Source organism: Accipiter gentilis, chromosome 14 (genome assembly GCF_929443795.1).
Source record: "Accipiter gentilis chromosome 14, bAccGen1.1, whole genome shotgun sequence".
NCBI classification, from domain to species: Eukaryota; Metazoa; Chordata; class Aves; order Accipitriformes; family Accipitridae; genus Astur; species Astur gentilis.
In genome coordinates this window covers 7,965,409-7,988,524 of record NC_064893.1, presented here as the reverse complement: position 1 = coordinate 7,988,524, position 23,116 = coordinate 7,965,409, and the positions used below count along the sequence as shown (strand labels likewise).

General features: G+C 38.0%; 1 protein-coding gene across 4 annotated transcripts in view; it reads right to left on the bottom strand.

Moving 5' to 3' along the window:
* Positions 1-23,116, bottom strand: part of CNTNAP2 (contactin associated protein 2) — a 1,223,788-nt gene that overhangs the window by 364,725 nt on the left and 835,947 nt on the right. For all 4 annotated transcript variants that reach the window (XM_049816392.1, XM_049816394.1, XM_049816395.1 and 1 more), the window contains exon 12: positions 14,919-15,038. In XM_049816392.1, coding sequence (XP_049672349.1) covers positions 14,919-15,038 — 120 coding nt within the window. The remainder of the gene's footprint in view (positions 1-14,918; positions 15,039-23,116) is intronic.

Sequence of the window (23,116 nt, the reverse complement as noted above, 5' to 3'; positions counted from 1 at the left end):
CATTTGATGGCATCAAAGCATGAAGGGTGGAGCCTGAGAGATGCATTAATGAGGCTTTCACACATCAGTAGCCTGCTGGAGTCCAGCTCCACGCAGTCACGACCCCGCAGATCCAGCCCTCCACTGGCCAGCTGAGCAACGGACGGGCTGGCTGGGTGGGCTCTGAACATGAAGCTGGAGGTCTCTGCCTAGTCACTTTCAGAATGGATGTCTGCCTCCTAGGAAAGAAAATAACCACAGCTGGCATTAACTGAGCTTCCATTTTGGACCTTTAATTTGAGAAAGTGCCAAATCAGCCCAGGCGCTGAAAAAGTGACAAGAGACAAAACGCTGGTGGGTCAGTGCAATGTGGTTTGTAGCACTGCTGTCTGTGGGGATATGCTTTACTCTCCCGGAGCGTGATTAAAGGTTACTGAGTTTTTAAATGAATCCTGCAGGCCTTTAGTGAAGAGGAAGGTTGTTACTGCTAATGCTGATACGGGTAAGGAGTTGGCTGGCCAGGTGTCCATCTGACACTAAAAGGCAACTGCCTGTCTTTAAGAGTCCCTGCGTGCCTGGAAGATAGCTGCAAAGAAGGACTGAAGATTTTAACTTTTATATGCCCACCAAGAGAGTGGTCAAACCCTGGAACAGGCTTCCTGAAGAGGTGGTGCATAACCCATACCTGACAGTGTTTAAGAGGCATTTGGACAACACCTTTAATGCCATGCTTTAACTTTTGGTCAGCCCTGATGTGGCCAGACAATTGGATTACATGACCATTGTAGATCCCTGCCAACTCAACTATTGTACTTTATTCTAAAAAGAACACACACAAAAAGACCCTAAACAGGAAAAGGAGCTGTATTGGGTCTGCATGGCAAGGTTTTGGTAGCAGGGGAGTTACAGGCATGGCTTCTGTGAGAAGTTGCTAGAAGCTTCCCCCATGTCCAACAGAGCCAATGTCACCCGGCTCTAAGACAGACCCACGGCTGGCTAAGGCTGAGCCCATCAGCAACAGTGGTAGCACCTCTGGGATAACAGATTTAAGAAGGGGGGGAGGGAAATCATGCTCAATGGAAGCTGCAGCTGGAGAGAAGAGAGAGAATATGTGAGAGAAAGGCTCTGCAGATGCCAAGGTCAGTGAAGAAGGAGGGGGAGGAGATGCTCCAGGCGCTGGAGCAGAGATTCCCCTGCAGCCCCTGGTGAAGACCCTGGTGAGGCAGGCTGTCCCCCTGCAGTCGATGGAGGTCCACGGTGGAGCAGATATCCACCTGCAGCCCATGGAGGACTCCACACCGGAGCAGGTGGGTTCCTGAAGGAGGCTGTGACCCCGTGGGAAGCCCGCTCTGGAGCAGGCTCCTGGCAGGACCTGCAGATCTGTGGAGAGAGGAGCCCATGCTGAAGCAGGTTTTCTGGCAGGACTTGTGACCCCACGGAGGACTCACGCTGGGGCAGTTCATGAAGAACTGCAGCTCTTGGGTAGGACCTACATTGGAGAAGTTCATGAAGGACACTATCTCATGGGAGGGACCCCACGCTGGAGCAGGGGAAGAGTGTGAGGAATCCTGCCCCTGAAGAGGAAGGAGCGGCAGAGACAATGTGTGATGAACTGACTGTAACCCTCATTCCCCGTCCCCCTGCGCTGCTGGTGGGGGTAAGCTGGGAATTTGGGAGTGAAGCTGTGCCTGGGAAGAAGGGAAGGTTGGGGGAGAAGGTGTTTTAAGATTTGGTTTTCTTTCTCATTACCTTACTCTGGTTTGATTGGCAATAAATTAATTTTCCCCGAGTTGAATCTGGTTTTTCCCATGACAGTAATTGGTGAGTGATCTCTCCCTGTCCTATCTTGACCCACGAGCCTTTTGTTATATTTTCTCTCCACTGTCCAGGTGAGGAGGGGGAGTGATAGAACGGTTTTGGTGGGCACCTGGCATCCAGTCAGGGTCAACCCACCACAGGAGCACATACTACAAACAAACGTGCTGATAAGAACTGTAATTTCTAGCACTCACAAAACTGTTTCAGAGAAGCTGATGTTGCAATTCAAACATTTCTATAGAGCTGAAATTATGCTACAATGTAATCCCACTGAGTATCTACTTAAAAAGTAAAATTTCACTAAACATGCAGTCTGCATATTTGAGGAAACTGATGGTAAGATAATCTTCCATCACTAATTCAAGAATTAAAAATAATCTAAATTTTTAGATAGAAAACTTTCATTTATATCATTTTTTTAGCCCATGAAGAAAAATTGGTTCCCAAAAGTAAAGCCACCTATGAAAAGATCTTTGGACAACTGGCATATGCATCATAAATACATAAATTCAGTGAACACTAAATTTACCAAAAAGAAAAGGTCAAAAAATTAAAAGTTCTAAGAATTTCCTAATAATGGAAAAATCTTTGCAACACATAGAGCAGAGGTGAACTGTCCAGTTTGCTTTAAAAACTGAATAGTGAACCATTTAGTTTTCTTAAAAATCCATTTTATTCCAGTCACTTGGCAGATATTGACTCAGGCATAAGGATGTGCTACAAATAAATAAAAAATAAAGATCCTTCTATTTTCTTAAAAAAACCCCAAACAAACAAAAACCACACAAACCAAACCTACCTACAAGAAATAAAAAATTAAATAAAACCCAGAAATTTTTAAAGACACAAAAGAACAGACCATTCTGAGAGAACTGAGTACCTCAAGACATACATGGAGTTGGTCCAGGATTTAGGTTTACTTTTTTTATTTGGTCAAAGGAACATAGGTAATACTGACAATTGTTCCATATGCAATCCCATTCATCAATCTGATGAAATAACTTACACACCATATGAAGCAGAAAATATTATTGAAAAGTGGAATGTGAAGAGACTTAATATTGATGTTGGCATTAAAATGCTAGTTCAAAATACTTTTGAACCCAAGTGTTAGCAACTGAGTTAATAGCAGATGTTTACCAGACCAATATGGACTGGAAACAAAAGGACAGGGGAGGAAAGGAAGTAACTCCAAGGGATGTTAGATAATATCTTTGTTCTAGCTACAACTTCAGGGAATATTATTTGATTTGAAAATATTAAGACCTAATCTTGAAAAATTGTCTAGGTTTGGCTCTAAGTCTAATACTAAACCCCATAAGATTGATTAGTAATTTCTGCCTCACAAGAAGGCTGAAACAGCAGCTACTTTAATTTGATTCTTCTATCCCTGATTTAATGAAAAATGTGTTTGCTGGTCTCTGGCATCTGCAGCACTCTCTTCCACTGGAGATGCTACAAAGCCCTGCAAAACATTTGAAAGCGTAGGTTTGCAATAGAGTTGGGCATTAGGTAACATGGTTTTAATATTAACATGACAGTTGTAGCAAAAATATGTGACCATTATGGCAAAAGTGTCAGGCAGAAGTGAGGCAACCACTCAGAGCTCCAGCACACTGTGGTAAAGATTGAAATGAATGTCAGAAGACCTTCTGAATATTAACGTTAATTAAGTAGGGTAGTGTCTTGTTTTTTGGTTTTTTTTGGTTGTTTTTTTTTTTTTGTTTTTTTTTTTTTTTTTTAATTCCCATAGATCTGTATTTTCTAAGTAATCTAGTTTATGCAATGAGACAGACAAGGAAGCAGTGATTGTACACGAGTGCACAAAGAAAGTTCATGAGTAAGGCCTTTTGCTAATAACAACTTTTGACCAGAAATACTTGTGAGTCTACCTACCTCATTTGTATCTACCTGTTAGCAGAGATGTCAGTCACCTGAATAGTCTCAGTACAGTTTTTGGTTAGCTGTTTTGACTCAGCTGTTTGTTCATTAGATGCTCACTGTACAGCACAAGTAAGAGTAACCATTTCAGCACAGTTCTGTGGTAATTACCAGAACAATATTAGCAATAAAGCATCTTCAGGTAGAAGCCAGTGCTTCTGACAGAAACATATTTGATCTAGATCCGTAAGTATTAAGTGCAAGGGAGAGAACTCTGCATTCTCAGGCCTTGGAGATCTAAGTCAGCTTTACCTTTCTAATTCCCCTAACTTGCCTGCCAAGCAGTTTCTGTGGAATACCCATGCCTCTGTGAGAGCACTAATACCTCTCCACAGACTATTGCTGAGAAAAAGGGAGTCCAACTGAGCAGTGATGGTCCTAGATCTCTGATACAGTAATTTACAACATCGCCATTCCCCATTGTTTTGTGACAGTATTTTGTCCTATTACTACTGACAAACATATTTGATTTTCTTTTATGACTACTGACAGGTTTATTCCATTGCAGTCAGACAATGCTGGTCTGAAAGAAAACCTACAGTGATTTCTATTTATGATGCACAAGTGCATCCCAAAGTGGAGAAAAAAAGCTAGTCTCTTTGGAGAAATATCTCGAGGTTTAGGATACTGCTTTGGCAAAACCCACAATAATAATTTTTGGAAGGGAATAATTTATTCTCACTGATTTTCTTAAACTGCTTACTATTGAATGCTTCAGTGTGTGCAGAGTCAGTCTCATAAATCTCATCTAGGATAACAGAAGATGATTACCTCAATAGTTCCCACTCAGGGAAGCATGTCCTGACACATACTAGATAAAGCCAGCATTTTCAGGATCCCTCAAAAAAGTAAACTTGGGCTTAGCAAATGGAAAAAGTCCTAAAGCAGGAAGCATAGAAAGAGTGTTATTTCTGGATCATAAACATGAACTCAAAACACAATAAAGGCAGACGCAGACCCCTAACGTGACATTGAAATGCCAAGCTGCATTGTATCATACATGTATCATTTGTCTGAAATGAGGCAGACTTGGCTTATAGTACGTGAGTGAAGGGAGATCCTTACACTTAGCAGCCTCCCGACAAGAAAGAATTGCGCGATGTATGTCAAGGAAAGCTTTATTTACTTCTGTCGATATCGTACATATATTTGTGAGTCATTCGAGATCTATTGTAAGGACTTAATTATTGTTACTGTTCTGGTTGTATTGGTTTTTGCTGTATTACTGTTGGTTGTTCTTATTGTATCTAATGCTCTGTCTCCTATTGTTCTTGCTTTATCGTCATTTGTTGCCTTGCTGTATGACTATTGATTCTTTAATAAAACTACCCTTGGTACTCCTGCTCTGTTACCCTGGCCCTGGAAAGGTTGGGAGAGTAAGCTGGAACTCGTATTCATGACGTGTCACATCAAGCCAAATTTTGACAAAATATGAATTGGAATTGACAAATTTTACCAATTTGGACTACTTACTGGACTGGACACAGGTGGACGGGCCACCTTTACTTAACTCAGAAAAGAAACACATATACTTTTATGTGTTTGTTAAATAGCAGCTGAGAGTCACTAAACAAGAGACATGGCTTGCATAATTTACAGGTTTCCATTCCAAATGTGAAATTTTGCTCTGTGGAAGTTCTCCAGCTGTAGTTCCCCACTCACTGCACAAGGTCTCACAGACTCCTTACCTTTTGCTCCTGTTGGCTGGACGCTAATTACTAAACCATGTGGAATGCTATCGTTGGTTTGCTTTTAAGTTGTAACAAATTTATTTCAATGATTCTTCAGTTTCTGATGCTATGGAGCAAGAGAAAATCTCAGTTGGTTGCAACCAACTCCGGTTCTCCCAAGAAAATTCCTCCTTGATTTTCATGAATCTAAGCTGTCTCTTCGTAGCATCTTCCAATTGACTGCCATATTTTCAGAGGAAGTGCTGCTTTCTGTGGCCTTGGAGACAAAAAAATGGCCAATTCCCAGATGATCACAGATTTAAGTCCTTTTCTATTTTAAATTCACATCATAGTTTTTGCACATTTGTTTTCTTCTGTAGAAAAGCACTAAGACTAATTCTAACTGATAAAATGCAAACATGTATGTAATCTTGGGATTTACTAGAAGTGTTCAAAACCAGCCTTCGCACAAACTCTCCATAACACCATAAATTCACACTCTTACATAATCTGCACTAACTTGTTAGTAAGTCTGGAGAGGGAGTCATGGGAGAGTCATTCTGTACACCTCCTGCATGTGTAGGGAAACTGCACCAGCAGTACTTTCCCTCTCCGTGTATGCATACGTACACATCAAAATGGATGTCTACTGCAGCTTATTCATTGCCCAAATAATTTGTTTTTAAAAAACACCTGCCAGAGCATACAGGAAGAAGCAAGAAAGCCTGATTTTTTAACAGGAATAGTGACACCAGAGCTAACCTGCCCTTCTAGGTAAATTAATTTAGAGAATGACACATGAGTATGCAGCACTGCACCCTGAATACTGTTTGGAAATTTTAGAGTGAAATGAATCTCTCTTCTCTCTTTTAAAAATTGTCTGTAATCTTTTCATCACTTGATTATCTATCATCTCAGTAATAAGTGAACTTAATACACCATTTGCCATCTGAACAGGATTTTAAATGTTTCCTTTAAACTAATCTGCTCTGTGATCTTTTAGTTCCAACAGAAAGAATATTTAGAAGAGGTAAGTGGTCTTCTTCCTAGCCCCACCGTCTGTCAAAAAGACAAAACAGTACTAGCAGTTAGAAACAACCAACTCTGAATATGACTTGCTGAGAAACCATTCTTTGAAGTGTTGTTTAAGAACAAGAGCGCCTTAAGGGGGAAGCACATATGAAAAAGTATTTCTGTATACCAGAAATCCCCACCTGAACCTAGTGACTCGCACCTTCCAGGCTTTGAAGCAGTACAGCTGGATCACTGGGCTTGCTCCTCAAAGCCCACAGAAGCATAAAGAAGCTTTCCCAGTGATGTAGGGGGTAAGCAGAAACACACACACACACACAAAACATCTGTACCCACACAAACAACAGAAAAACCCTCCAGAAAATATTACCATCAAAATAAAATAAAATTTAACAAACCCCAACAAGTTCTCCCATCATTTCAGGGGTAAATTAAGTGTCTAGTCTTAACCTGCCCGAAGTGACCAAATGCAGAAATAAAAGTTTTACTCAAAACACAAGTTTTGTTTGGGCTTTCAATGATGTTCTCTACAGGAGAATTTTTCTAGGGATAACTGAAGCATATCACTGGCCTGAAGCAGCTTGTGACGAGTTCCTCACATCTCCAGTAGAATATATGTGTGGGGGAGTGAATCCAGAACTAAATGTTTGCTTTTAACATTCACAGTAATAGTTTAAGGTAGACAGTACCCCTCATCATCTTATTTCCGACCTTCTTTTTTTCCTTCTCCCCCGATTATGGACTTGAAATACAGGCTTGAAATACAGGCTTGCAGCATCCTGCAATGCACAAAGAGTTCTAAAAAAAATTGTTGTTTTCTAATTTTTGTTCAGAGCTCAGTTTTCAACAAATGAGGAATATTTTCTGATTGCAGATGAGGTCAGGATTTTTCTCCTCCTCCTCGGCTAAATAATTTGGCAAAACAAAGATTCTGCTTTCTTTTCAACTACTTCTGCTATGACACTCTCAAATGCCAATTTGTTCTCATTCTTTGAGGTCAGGGCACATTTAGTTGCCTGATGTATGGATTCTGTGGTGCTTGTGCTCCAACTATAAGCACTTGAAATACATTAAGAGGACAACATGACATAGACTTTTATTCCTATATTCTCTTATATAACACTCCAGAGCTTGAGGTGGGACAGGAGGAAAGAAGAGGAAGAAACAAAAGAAAGTAGTCAGACAAGAGGAAATGTTTCTATTACTTGGTGAATTGATAGGCTACCTTAAATGTCAATGATAAAGTTTTTCTTCTACTGAAACAGAACAAATCAAGAACCTTCTCCTGGGGGCAGACTTCACAGGGTATTTTTTATTTTATTATTTAGATATTTTCTCTGCAGTTGCACACTGGGCTAGCTTTTCATTTTCTACAGATGCAAGGGTGACTGGAGAAAACTTCTAGAGATATTCTAATGTGGTTTACTGCAAACCCTAAAGTTATGACACCACATTTTTGTTAGGACACATTTTGGTTTAGTGAAGTCATCAGATGTTGATTCACAACCTGTTTTCCCAACAAATTCTACCTTTCGTGTATTATTACGAGCCCTGAGATTATTAAAACCTTCATCTCCATGTGGAGACTGTTTCTATGGTGGTGTATTTTTAAGTTCTGAACATTAAAGTAATAAAAATTGATCTCACAATCACATGGCACTCAAGTGTGGTTTAACCAGTAGGGTTGAGCAGCCTGTAGTCCTTTGCTCTTCCATCCTTAAAAGGCTGCCAATATGGCAAACTCAACATGCTGTCACAGAATACAGCAACAGCCTACACTTACTCATCCCTTGCCATCTAGACAGTGGCTTTAACCAGTCAAACCCAAGTAACTGCCAAGGCACAGGAGTGCCTAACAACATAATTTTTCAGTGTTAACCTGAGGCAAAAACAAACAAAAAAATAGAAAATTATCTTGATTTGTTTCAGAAGGATGCAAGCTGCATCTAATCATGATGAGTCCAGATAAAGGCTGGCAATTACAATCTGTGAACTGATTGAGGCTGAGTGGAAAGTTTACATCCAGCTGCAAAAACAACCATGACTTTCTTACCAACAGTCAGTACTGTGCTCCAGAGCATGGGGAGGAAAGACACTAGCCAAATTTGTTGAGATACAGTTAAGTACCACAACAGGCATTTTCACAAGAAAGCCAAATTTGACATGAATTAAAAATAATAAAAAAGCTGAATGCAAACCAAAATGATGTACCAATCAAACCTAGAATACAAGGGCATGCCTTGTAAATAAGAACAGATGAAAAAAATAACCAATGATCTAAAACTGAGATGCAGGATATTTCAGCCTACATGGCAGGCAAAGACATAAACATAACCTGTTCTGTCTCTATGTCTCTCATGTGTCTGTTATTTTATTCTGACGCTAGAAGGATGAACTCACCCTAGGAAGAAAGTCTGCCATCAGAGATGCAGCTCCAGACATGATCCCTGCATGCTGCAATGACTAATATTTTCCTTCTTCCTCAGTATCTTTTCTCCCTTCTTTATACAGAGTCTACCTTGGTAAGTCAACTGGCCAAAACCAGTGTCTTAAATGGCTTGATGCTTTTGTCCTTGCACACACCACGTCCCGTCCCATCTCCCCCTTTTCTTCTTTTTCTGTGGTTGTTTCTGATCTTGTTTCATCTTCAAGGAAGTAAGCTGGGATACTCTGAAACAATAGCCTCAATCCATGTTAACTATTTGTTCCTCTTTTTACCTCTCAAATGTCATTTTAATTTGAAAAAAATGTCTGACAGACTTATTAAAAAAGCCTCCGTAACAAAGCTCTACAACTGAAGGAAAAGTGTATAAGAGATGCTGTTAAAACCCAAAACTTCACTTCATATGTCATATTTAAAACACTGAAGCCATTTTTCCTTCCTGTATTTTAGGTAAAAGACTTTAAATACTTGTGTTGGAAGCCTTCTGCAATGAGATTACACTGGGTAAGGTCTCTATACTTTTACTGTCATGCATCAACTTACCATTGCCCAATGACAAAATTTTGTTTGTTGCCTTTAAATGTGTGCCAATTTATTCTATTTGAGTTAACAACTAAAAAATACTATTCCTTCCTCTATCAAACTGGAGAATCTACACAGAAAAAAAATCTTTACTTTTATTTACTGAACTAAATTGCTCAAAATTTTGTATTTCACATGGATTTATATATATCTCTATGAATAAAAGTTTTGGTACCTTGGAAGTTCAGTAAATCAGTTCTCAAAGTGTCTCATCTGAAAAACTAATTATACAGATATGTGCAATAGAATTAAACATTTACCGCTGCTGGGGCACTTTTCATCAGTATGTAGTGATGGATGGCACATTTATATTCATGCCATATGTTTCTACATATGTCATAGTAAAAAGCACTCCAGTGACCCACTATTTACAAAAAGAAGATGGAAAAATCACAGGATACGACAGTTATGGTTGTTTAATGTCTACTCACAAAGTCATTGCAGTAATTATTACATGTGCCACTTCTGTTAAAAAAGTGAAGAGAGAGAGAAGAGAGGAAGGGGGAGAGTGGGTAGAGAAGCCACCCCATACATTTGACCTTAATGAGGCAGGCTATGAATACACATAATGATTTCTCAAAGTGTTTGAAGATGTGCAGCTTTAGGCAAAAGAACTGTACTAGAAAGGGGATGGGGTAAGTACCACTCAAATGGAGCCATTATGCTTGCAGCTATTTGGATCCTGAAATGAGATAAAAGCCATATCACAGAGGCATAATGACTTCAGGACCAATAAAAAGAATTAACTGACATATCTTCTGGTAATATAGATTATGAAACCTTTCAGTTCTGCTTTGCATCAGTGGTCTAAAGGATGAAGCATAAGAAACAGCAGAAAGACTATGATTTCCCTATCCTCAGCATAAAGCCTCAAGGAACTACAGAAGTACTGGTCCACCTCTCCCACTGACATCCCATACAGCCATTAGGATAAATGACGAAGCACTTATGGTCCCTGTGCATTGTTCCTCTGATTATTCCTCACCATCCGCCCTGAAAATTCTTGCAGGACAAACGCATAACATAACGCATAACTTAAGATCAGGGTAAATTTACTGATCTGACACGTTTTCCCCATCTTCCCTGGGCTGGGGGGGGGGGGGGGGGAAGAAACAGAAAAAAATGAGTAATATTAACTTATTTCTTTTGTCTTTCTCAATGGGACTGATACAAAAACTGCCAGAGGCAACTGAATCAAGCCTAGAGATTCAGAAATACAAAATACCATGCAGAGCATGGGGTGACGCTGTAATACACTCAAAGTTTACATCTTCCAACAAATGCTTTAAAAGAGCAGTTCTTTTCACGACAGCTACCGTTCAAATGACAATTAAAGAGAAAATAGGAAAGGCCTTAAACTGCATACTGAGATAGGAACCCTCCATCTTTGGAAAAACCTGCCTGAACGCAGAGTCTAAATTTGCATTGTGGACCTGACTCTGCAAGAGGGTAAGATCTCAGCCTTAAGATGACAGAGCTTTGGAAGAGTTCCCTGCTGGCCTATGATCACAATTCGGGCTAAAATGAAAAGCAGTCTCATGGTTAAACAGTATGCCACATCACAGCTTCAAGGAATATTTTTCCTTAAGTGCATTAATTTGAAAAGTTCCAACTTTCCAACTCTAAACATTTTCGATACTGTTTTTTGTAAAAGAAAAAAAAAAGCTTCCTAAAATTTGCATAGTTCCTATTGATAAGTACTTGGAAAACTACTGAATATCTATTGCAATGCCCTAGATTTTGAAAAGCTACATTACTGCAGCAGGAATAGATACGTAAATGTGATATCTCAAACATTTTAATTCCACTATGAGGACATAAAATGCAAGTGCTTGGTTCCTCTTCACCGTCAAAACACAGCACTGTGAGTACAAGGTTTATTTGGAGGAGACAAGGACAAGAGAATGGGGGGACTCTGGGATTTCTTTGACAATACAAAGTAGTTTGTAGAGACCATGAATTGCTGTGTGGAGCACCCACATGTATGTATTTCTATCACTTTGACTGCACTATTGAATTGCCAGGACATCTTAGAAACCAGAACAATTTTAGTTACCACAGCAACATCTGTGAAGGGCAGGACTATTCATGACATTCACCAGTTTACTAAATTAAGACACACTACAGATGGATACGGATTTTGCCCAGACAGCTGGCTACTGCGCCATAATTTTCTTTTCAGTTTGTTGTTTTTTTTTTTTAAATAGTTTTTTGACACATTTGGGAACCCTAACACTTTCTGACTATAGAATCTGTAGGTGAAATGCTGACATAATGATGAAGTAATTAAATTTGTGATTCAATATCTGTGGTACAGTACCTTCAAGGGCTAAAGGTGCAATTTCTAAATATACAATTTCAGTGGCTTTTCAGGATATTGCCCTTGCCCCTGAAGGTTTATAGTCAAGTGAGAATTTGCAAAGCTTACTTTCCAACATTTTGTACCAGTAAAACTACACGACAGAAAGTGTGAAAGCAGTACATAACTGTTAAGCCACCTTGTTTTAGGAAGATGAATACTAGCTCTGCTAATAACCCTAATCTTGTGGACTTGTTTTCTCTAGGAACCAAACTAGCAAGTTACATTTTACATTACCTTTTTAGTCACTAGGATGTTCTTACTTGCTAGTTCCACCTGAATGAAACAAGGGATATTTAAAATGTCTATTAGCATATTGAGTAGTAACTGAATATAGAGATGTTTGTTTAACATAGTGGGTTAATAAGAATATTTAGATTTGACTCTCAGGCTAGAGAGGGAAATACAGTTAAGGATGTCTCTTAAAATAAAATATCACTATCCTGCCATATGAAGAAGTGTGTTTTCTTTTTTTTTCATTTAGTATACTACACATACTATTCAGTATAGCTAGATCTGTAGGTTACTTAGTTTCATGTTCACAAAAAAATGATAATCGTAATTCAGCTAGTTTAAGTTCTTTTTCAAATATAGTGCTAGTAATATCATAAACTTGCACAATTTCAATACTAAAATTAGAGAATTCTGCTCTTATTCTAACATCCTATAGTGCCTTTTGTTATATGACAAACTATGTATCATTGCTACAGAGTTCTACAGAAATGTGTTACTGATGAAGCAAAGTAAAGCCCTCAAGTAACCTCATTCTGTCTCTTCTCTAGTACGTATATTACTGATGATACTCTATATTGATTCATAAAAAGATTTACGGTGTTGTAAATTTTCTCCTAAAAATGTAGCTCTTTACCCTCCACAGTCTTCAGTGCTTAAGAAGACCACTAATTAAAAGAAGATGAAACCTGTAACAGCTGCAATGTTGCTACTACTACAATAGGTACTAGACAGTATGTATATAGGTGATGTACTCTACTAAGCTACCCAAGAATGATTGTCAGAGTGGCCTTCCAATTTTAGAAGCAGATTCAAATTACATCCCATCAATTTTAACATATTTCTTGCAGTCATTTGCACTTTAATGAAGAAATAGTTCTGTTAGGTTCTTATTTTTAAAATGCAGTTACATGGATAATAGTGCAAAATGCCTTTTTCTTGTAGCAAAGAGTTGCTGATAAGAGCAATTCAGTTTCAACAGAAAACTGCATTTTCCCACAGCATGCATCATATCCAAATGAAGGGAATGAGCACTAAATCATCTATCCTAGTGTTCACAGTCTCCTTGCACTGATTAGGAAAAGGTCACATTTAAAGTACTCTGGAAATTGTTTTGTGGATGAGAAATGTTAGTAAAATGAAATGGCTACTTCTACTTTTCTTGCCTGTTTTTTCCCTAGTTGGACAAGCTACTAGGACCTTCTGCTGTATCTTTATATTTAACATGAATAAGCAATACTGTGGTACTGGATAGGTGTACTTTTTTGTGCCTGACACCAGTACAGTAGTATATTTTTAATTTACAAAGTTACCCTTGAAGAGTACCCAAAGCTATAGCTGGTGCTGAACACAGCGGTGGTTCTTCTGAATAGCAGAAATCGCTATAATATAACAGCAGTTCTTGGCATTGTTCCCTGCAGTGACTGCCTGATCAGTTACTGATACAGTTCAAGGTGCTAGTTATGATTTAAAAAGCCCTAAGTGGGTCGGGATCCACTTATCTGAAAGATTGCCTTTACACCTGTGTCTCAGAACAGATTGGCTGGCCTGTCCTTCCAGTCCAAGAAGGACTGATGGCACTCCCAGAGCTTAGATCAGGCTCCTTTTTAGGTATGCGTTTATTATACAAATGCAGACACTAATGGCAATACGAAACAATGGTATTCTCCTGTTTTCCAGAAGACTGTCTACCTATGAGAACTTGATCTGGGGTCTGTTGCATGTGCTATGCATCCCTCTTCAAGTCAGCTTCCCCCACTCCACTCCCCCCAGTCTCTCCCATCCAAGTTGGATAAAAGCCACCCCACAGCTCCAGACATGTACAGGTTTCTGCCTCCAGGAAGAGCTACATGATCTTCAGCGACTGTGATCTCTAAAGAGGCAGAGTTACTGTCTCACCTTCACATTCACGTTGCTGATGCTGAAGTCTGAGGACACAGACCTATGCCAGATTTCCAATGCAGACAGACTGAAACTACAAACTTGTTATGCAGACATTTGGAGAAAGTCAGCGCACATGTCTGTTGTATCAGCTACCCAGTATTTCATATCAGGAAAAACTGCTGAGACAATTGTCATGCGTGAACAGACCAAAGAAATAATATACTCCTGGTGCAGAAAATGGCCCCCTTTTCTTTCCTCATTATCATATTTTTCTGCCTCAGCACAGCAACGCAGATGACTAAGACAGGAAATCTTCTGTGAGAATGCCCAGATGGGAAATTACCCATGCAAAACTAGTGTTAAAGCAGGAAAAAACCACGGAACAAAACCAAAATAAGTTAATGCAGTTATATATATGATCTCAGTAGTTAAACAAGATATATCCTTCTAACACCACCTAAAAAGACAAAACATTCAAAAAAGAAAACTCAAATGTTTCATTTCTCTTGTAATTAATTTCTATTTCCTACCCATGGTGGTAAGTGTGTGAAAGTCAGCAATACCTGGACAGAAATAAAAATATGACATTTCTAAAAAGCTGCCTTCTAGAGTACCCCATGAACCACAGACATTGCTGAACTACAAATATGTCGATATATAATAGTTTTGGTAAATAGCCATATATATCTACTTCTTTTTTTTTTTTTTTTTTAATGAGGCACCACTGAGGATACAAAGGCCTGTTAAGGCTAATTAATAGCTGTGATTCAAAAACCTTATGAAATGGATTAACTACTGCCTTGCTCAGACTATACTGAATCATGACTATACTGAATGGTGACTACAGATTTGTGTAGACCCCTCTCATGAAAAGCTCTTAGCAATTATTTTTCTTTTGCCAAGAAATATAAGTTATGAACAGACTCTTTCTCCCAAATATATTAAAAAAAAATTAAATTAGCAAATACAATGCAGTTACCTGTCATGTTGCAGTAAACTTTCAAAGGTCCCAGTGCCCCACTGCCATCTGGATCTATCCAGTAGTAATTTGAAGTTTTGCCCAAGTGTTTGTATGCTTCACAAGAGAGTTCATAAATAGCTGGAATGAAATAAAACACAGCAATAAGGATCTTCATATCCTGGAGCAAAAAATCCATAATGACAATAAATTGACTTTATTTATATATCAAGAACTATACCTTTGAGATTAAAGTAATGTCACTGACATGCACACAATTTCATTTTTTGGCATGTGATAGAAAGCCAGAATAGGAAAAGAATTCCAACAACTTGAGGATGGAGGGGCAGGGGGAAGAACAACCAAACATTTTCAAGAGTATCTTTAAACCATTTTTGAAAATACTTTCATTCAGAACTTTGTTTATACACTGGTTTAAATTTTACATCATAAATGGAGACAGTTCTGTTGATCCAACATACTTTTCCCTTTAGTTTTCTTTCAAGAGATACAACAAAAAAATTAGTTTTCCTTCTGTAAATTTTAGAATTATTCAGGTTTTATTACAACTCAGAATAACATGCAGTTTTGAAATTGTGAATTTTCTCACTACATGCAATACCTGTCTCTATACAGCTCTGCATTTACTCTATTATGTATCTACATGACTAATACTCTGTTCCAGCAAGGTCTAAAATTTCACAATATTTACTGGAAGAAGTTTAATTTATTTAGCAGGGAGTTTTGTTTCAATTTTCCTTGACTTCTCTACAGTGCTTTCTATTTCAAGTTGTAAAACTGCTTGTCAATTGTGTTAAGATGAACAGCTCAGACACAATATTAAGCATTGTAGATAGAAACTTTTCTAGTAATTCCTGTATTTTCTTTGAAATGTATGACTATTACAAAGTTATGTGTATTATACAAGAATAAATTATATCATTTTATGCATAGAAAAGTAAAACTGGTGTTTTATATAAATTGGTATATACATATAACTGGTAAACTATATAAATTTTTTTCTATGTAATTTTTCAAAAAAGTAATGTGTAATGCTTCTTTGTTTTCCAAGGAACAGATGGTACAACGTTTTTGTTTGGAATCAATCAATCAGCTGCTAAAAGAAATGTAATGTTTGTTTAACCAGACTTCATATCCACTCTAAAAATTAATCTAATTTGCTGGCAATTCTTGCAAACAATCTCCTTGCTAAGACTGGCTTTACTTCAAATGTCCATAAGGACGAGCTGTTTCTCTGGGCTCTGATGATGAGTGACTGATCACACACACACACACACACATTTAAAGGCTTCTAACCAACTATTGAGACGCAGGAAGCAAAGTCGAGCTAAAAATGTCTCCAATTCTGATGCAGCATGAATGCAAAGCTAAAGATTGTTACCTATGTATATAGAGAATCTCCTTGTTGATGCTACAAGAGAAAGATTCCCTGCAAAGTTTTACATGTTCATTACAGGGTCTAAAGTAAATTTTATACCAGAAGTAGACACTTTAATTAAATTGTGAAATATTCCAAGCCATTTGCCCTTTCTCACCAAATTAAGGTCAACAGATTCTTTCATTATCAAGGAGAGACTGTGCCTGTTTTCAGACACTTCATGCAGATTTCATAAGGCATTCATAACCAGTTTTCTTCAGAAATATTTCTCTAACTCTCTCCACTCTACCTAAACGTAATCACAAAATATCAACTCTGTTAATGTGTAATTGTTGTGATACCAAGTCACAAATTTTAACAGATGCATTCCAGGTCAAACTAAGAAGAGAATAAATACTGTTTGTGATCTTCCAGAAGTTTGGTGTTTTCATTTTCTAAACCCTTTCTGAAAATGAAGGGAGTTTTGTCTTTGTAGTATCTGTATCTTTGTGTAGGGCCATATGACATTTTTCTCTAAGTTTGCTCCTTTCAAGAAGACAGGCCAATCCTTGTACAGACATACCACTACAATTTAGAAAAAAATATTAAAGTGCGCAAGGAGCAGTAACATACAAATCACATGAGTATATGAACAAAATAAAGGGTTAACTGAAGTTGGTATACTAACAAAATAACTGGTAATTAAAATGCAATAGGAAACAGCAAACAATCATGTTCTGGTTTATGAAGACACTTGATGACAGAAAGAGACCTTTTTGTTGATTTCAGATGGCAAGGGGTAGCCACTAACATAAACAGCAGAACAAAAGTGGCAAGCACTGTGCACAGAAGATAACTGTGAAGGGGAGGAGAGTAAGACATGATACCAAGATGTCAAAGAAGTAGAAGATGACATAGAAAGGAAGACAACACAGGATCACCTTATAATTCAGTACTTCCTTTAAATGGGATTTTTAAATGCTGCACAAAAAGATCAGTAGTGTGTAAGATAGAAGAGAACAGGTAAAAATAGAAATTAAGAAACCAAAAGAAATCCTAGAATAGATGAAAGGACAAACACTTAAGGAAAATTGGTTTAGAAGTCATCCAAGTACATTAAAACACAGAAGAAAATGAAAACAGAATACAACAAGGAAGAGACCATGCCGGAATCAAAACAGCTTAAGTTAGAAAAGTTATAAAGGTTACAATAAAGAAACAAAAAAAATTAACAGAACCAAGAAAGGAGAAGTCAGCAAAATGCAAGATTTGGATATAAAGTCTACAGTGTTCACATGCGAGTAAGGAGAAATGATGGCATACATCTACATATAGAGAAGGGGGGTGGGGGGAGAGAGAGAGAGGAGAGAAGGGTCTTTGAGTGCTGATTTCTTCTGGAAGATAGGGGAAAAAAAAGAAGAATGGAAGGACTGAAGACACAAGGGCAATAGATTTCTGCTTTTCAAGCCAGCAGAAGTAAAATGCCAAAAATGTGTATTTGCTTTCTTGGTAGTTGGTCCAAATACACAATATATATACTCCTAAGTGACTTCAAATTAGTATTAAACTTCAAAATCATCCAAGCTAAAGGTAAAACTCCCATGTGCCCTGATGTCCAGATATGCCATTTCTAGCATAATATATCCAGGCGGGTTTTTTTGTTTGGTTGGGGATTTTTTTCCCCTTTTTAAATGTTACTTAGATTCTTTCTGAGGAGAAGACAGGGAAAAACGCACCCTACAAATGGCTTCCTCACTCTTGACATGCTTTAATATTTAATCAAAAACTGCCTACAAGTGAAAAGAGGTGAAAACCTGGTCAGAACAGTGATCCAAGGTCTTAGAGTCAGGTAAAAAGTACGTACAAAAAGAATGAAAAACAGAAAGAGAAGAGCACCAAAAATATGGTATAGTCTTTTTAAAGTTTAATCACCTGAATAATACAGATCAAACTGAGGCAACCAAATCCATTTCACGCTAAAATTTGAAAGGGTTTGTCTACATTTTAACATGAAGCAAAAAGAAGTTAAAAAAATAAAAGTAAGAAAAATCTCATTTTAACTTTTGGTGTGAAACATCAAGCTTCTTTAAGTTTCTTAGTCTGGGCAGAAAATCCAGTCATTTTAATCAGATGACAAAAGCAACTATGAACATGTTTTGAAGTTCATTGACTAAGCTAACATTCACAACAGTGGGCTTGAGTACAGCTTGAGGAGAAAAGTTTCTCTTAGAAAAGCTTGACTAGAGAAGCAGACTAAGGGAGAACAGCTTAGAGTGAAACAAAAAACCTTGTAGCCACACAGACCATAACATCATTTTGATCGCTGCATTTCTTCATGCATCTTTTCCACTGCCAGACCTGTCTACCTGAACCCCAAATGGGAGGTGTTGATGTACACGGGAAGACAACACTCATTTCTGAGTTTTTAGGATCCTCTATTTTAAACATTTGAGGAAAAGCAATGGTTCAGAAAACCAGTTTACAGAATAGCTTTTTCCAGTGCCAGACTCTTAGTTGAAAGCTGGAAAGAGTCAACTTCTCTTAGATTTGAATGGCTTTTCTCTGATTGAGGGAAGCAGATGTTCTCACTCTTGTTTTACTTTCTGACTGGCATAAAGATCAAGAGAGTTATCCCACACAGGTGGCACAGCTGCTGGCTATCTCTAGAAAGCAGAAGAGCTGAATGACAAAAAGGATTTAGCAACTCTGTCACCCTATGTGATGTTCCCTTAGAGTTTCAGTAGCATCCTGGTGAGCTACAGTTTCTGCATCACTATGTAAAAAGGCAGCTTTAACTTCAGGGCTGACAAATAGCCTCCCTTCATAAGTACAAAGCTCATTATAAATAGAAGACCTAGCGTGACAGTATGCATTATGTGACACAATGAATGTGTTAACAATATGTTTCGGTTCTGTCAGTGAACATAGCTGCTGCAGGGGATAAACTCCTTTAACCTGCTGCTAATACAGGAGTAAATCACAGCTTTACAGGGGCATAGGAAAGGTGTAGATTCACAGGAACTGATGGAATTAAATGATAGTAAAAGTGACAAAAGTAGGCAGTGCATCAGATCCACAAAGTCCAGCTATGCCTCTCCATCACTTTCAAATTCCCAGAAAAATACTGAAAGCTAAATAGACTGTGAGGTGCTTAGGTTTATGTCACTCAAGCTGGTTGTAACTCTTGAGCCCCTTAAAAAGGGCTGAAAGCACACACAGACAAGGAAGGGGGAAAAAAAAACCCCAAGCTTACTCAAGGAATAGTTGCACACTGAAATGGCATACCTGCAGTTCATTTTAAATGAAAGGAATACGTTTTATTTGTTGCTTTATTACAATATATATTCAGAGGATCAATTGCAAAACTAAAAATGTTGAAAAATAAATTTTTATATAAAAATATACATACACTTCTATGTCAGGGGAAGTTTTTCTCTGTACAGTACTACAACAAACTTATCCCCACGCTTATTTATTCCAACGCTATATGGTGCAGAAACGTCTGTTACAACTTTTTTTAAAACAGATTAAGTGAGAGAAATCCCAGCAAGTTACACACAGCAAGTTATATAAGTTTTTTAAAAGCTCCCCCCCAAAACCAACATGATGCAACACTCCTTCAATGTTCTTGTTATTCCATAGGATTATTGCTGCAATGGTCGGAACCAAACCTTATGTCTGTCATTTTTTTGAAGTGTGGATATAAAAATTCTCTAGTTTGATCTTATAATGCCTAAGATCACAAAACATAGAATAAACTAAAAAAATCAGTCTCTGGTTATAGTTAAACTTAGAATAAGTACACAGGTGTTATTAGTCAGACAAAAATAACTGTGAACAAGTATTTACTTTTATATTTCACATTTGAAAAATGAAGTAACCCTTTCAGATATGACAATGAAATGGAAATATTGCTAGAAATCCATACTGCATGGATGCACAGTCTCAAAAATGCTATGCATTGCAATTTAGTTACATCCAACTTACGGTAAAACATAGTTATATATAACAATGTTCAATTTTTATATAACAAGTATATTTTTGGTATGTAAATCCCTCTATATCTTCTTGTGTGCACGCACACACACACTCCTTGCTAGACAATTCCTCTGTTTGTAATTATATTATTATTGTACTTACCCTTCCTACAAAAAAAGAGTTTAAAGTTTAACTAAACTAAGTCTTTACTCATTAGTAGAACCATAACTTAATGTGATCTTAATTATCACGAGCTTGAAATGTTTTCCAAAGTAGCTTTTTCCAGGTTTCCAAATGTTAAGTGTGCCCTTGTTCATTTGCTGTTGGCAAAGCAAATGTGGTTGGAAACTTCCACTGAACACTCCTGGGTTTGCCCTTTCCACCTTTTTAGGCTGTCAGTTTATAGATGCTCCTAACACCTTCAGCTAGGAGAGCTGTGTGGCAGGTACACCAACCCTGATAGAGAGCAAAACTTCTTGGCCATGGAAAAGTGAAAAAACTAGAAGCTGCAGCCTGGAGGTCGAGCCATCCTCCCTGCACAGAGGGGTCGAGTTAACGACCACCACGTATGCACTTTGGTCAAGGAATAAGGAAGTGTTGGCCCTTGGACAATGAGGACTAGCATGACATTATTTGACCACAGGTCAGATTCGACTAGGGTATAAATGGAGCCCCACTGGAGGGCACATTGAGTTGGTCCTTCTTGGAGCAGTGGGTCTGCAGTTGGGCACTCTCCCCTTGGGTCGGGATGCTGTCCAAGGTAACTCTTCGAGGGTGAGAGCCCTCATCTTCTAGGTGAGTGATATGCATGTTTTGGGCTACCATTTCTAAAGCTTAAGAATTATTAAGTTCATTGCGTAGTATTAATTTCCCATTACATCACTGAAACTGTCATTTACCAATGCTGTTGGAGTTCTAAATGATTCTGATTGAATAAATTTTGTTGATTTTAACACCTGTTTAATCTGATTGTGTTAGCCTCTGCAACAAGCTGAAAGCTAAAATAAATTACAAATCAAAAACCAAGGAGATCCACCTACCACCTGCACCCAAAAAACCTTATCAGTCAAATAATAATAGAAGGAGGAAACTAAAGCTGAAGAAGAAACCATCACCATTCTGATATAGAACTACAAGTGTATCTAAAATGTTTCAAGCTGTTTCAACACACTTCCACTTATCTAAGTGTAGGCATACTAACCTAAAAAAATTAAAAAACACCAAACACAATCTGATCTTGCACCAAGAAGATTGTAAGGTAATCAAGACTTCTGGTTTAGTTTTTTTTCTTGCTATTTTTCCCTACTATGTAATTATCTTAATTTTAAAAAGACAACAAAACACCTGTTTTAGTTTCTGCATACTGCCAAAGACCCCTTTTCCAAAAATCCTTCTTGATTTAAAAATATCTCCAAAATATTTGCTAAAATAACACACTCCCCTAAACAAAAGAAGGTGGTAGCGGGAAACAAAAATAAAATCCTGACTAGAGAAAACTGTCTTGCAACACCAACAATAGTTCTTCAAACTAAATTTCGGATTGTCTTCTAGTGACAGCAATTTCTGCATGACCAGAAGGTGGACCTTCAGCTAAGAGTTGTGCACCACAAGCCACAGTGCTAAATTTCATGTACTTGCAGCTAGGATGCGCCTGTAGAATTAGGTTACCTTGATGAGAAAAAAGCACTGGAAGTAGCACTTTAAATAATAGATAAGGGTCTAATAAGACAAAGCTGTAAGACCTTAAAGGCTCCTAGCCCTCACAATCCAGGAAGCAGCCCATCATGGCTGCTGACAGTGTGCTCACCTTGACATCCCAGAGCAGGAGGACGATGACAGCACACTCAGGTAGCTGCAATGCTGAGTTTCTGTGCCCAGTCTACGTGCACTTGGAAACCATGCCTGAATGTGTCAGTAACTGCAATGTTCATATGCAGGAAGAAAACTGAGTTTCTTGATGAGCTGCAGCTTTATGCACATCTTAAATACAATGTGTACATAAAAAGATTAACTTGGAGTTTTAAAGTTCCGTTGGGAAAAATGTGGGGTTTGGTTGTTTTTTGTTGTTGTTGTTGAAAATGGAGCTACTGTGATGCTAAAGAAATTCCAGGAATTTCTTTCTTAACAAATACAACAATTCTAGATTCAGTTATGCTCCATTCAGTTACAACCAAATGACTTGCATTCAGGAAAAAAACAAGAAATAAGGAAGTGTCCAACTGTGACATGCATTTGCCAATGCAATATTTTCCGAATTATTAATGACAATGGAAATCAGAAAACCTGCACCTGCTAACTTTACATATAACTGAAAATTTGAGTAAACTAAAACCTCTAAAGCCCTGTCAGTAATACTTGCAATTTGCATGCTCACGTTGCATCTGCAAGAATATTATTTTCTCCTGTTTTTAAAGAAATGTTGCTATACATGAACAGCCACTCAGCAAACCCACATTTTTCACATATAAATGCAATTAAGCAATTGGAAAATTTCACTGTAAATAAGAGAATTTGAAAATATTGGAAGGTACCATGAACAAGTCCACCAAATCACAGCGGTATATGACATGGCACATGCTTTAGCCAATCATTTTTCCAGTCGTAGGAAACCCAAGATCAAGCACTACTTCTCAGCCATGAGTAGGTTACCTCCACAGCCAGAAGTTGAACTGAGCTATTGCAGTCCCAAAAGCACAAGAAAGCACAAGCCCTGGCATCTTCACACACGTTCAGAGTGAAACAGATTTGATTGTTTTTTCTGGGATACAATCATTGTAGGGGCCCTTGGTTTGCTCTCACAGTTGGCTAGGACAAACACATGAATTCTAAGAGCTCAAAACATCATCCTTTCACTGTGGCCACA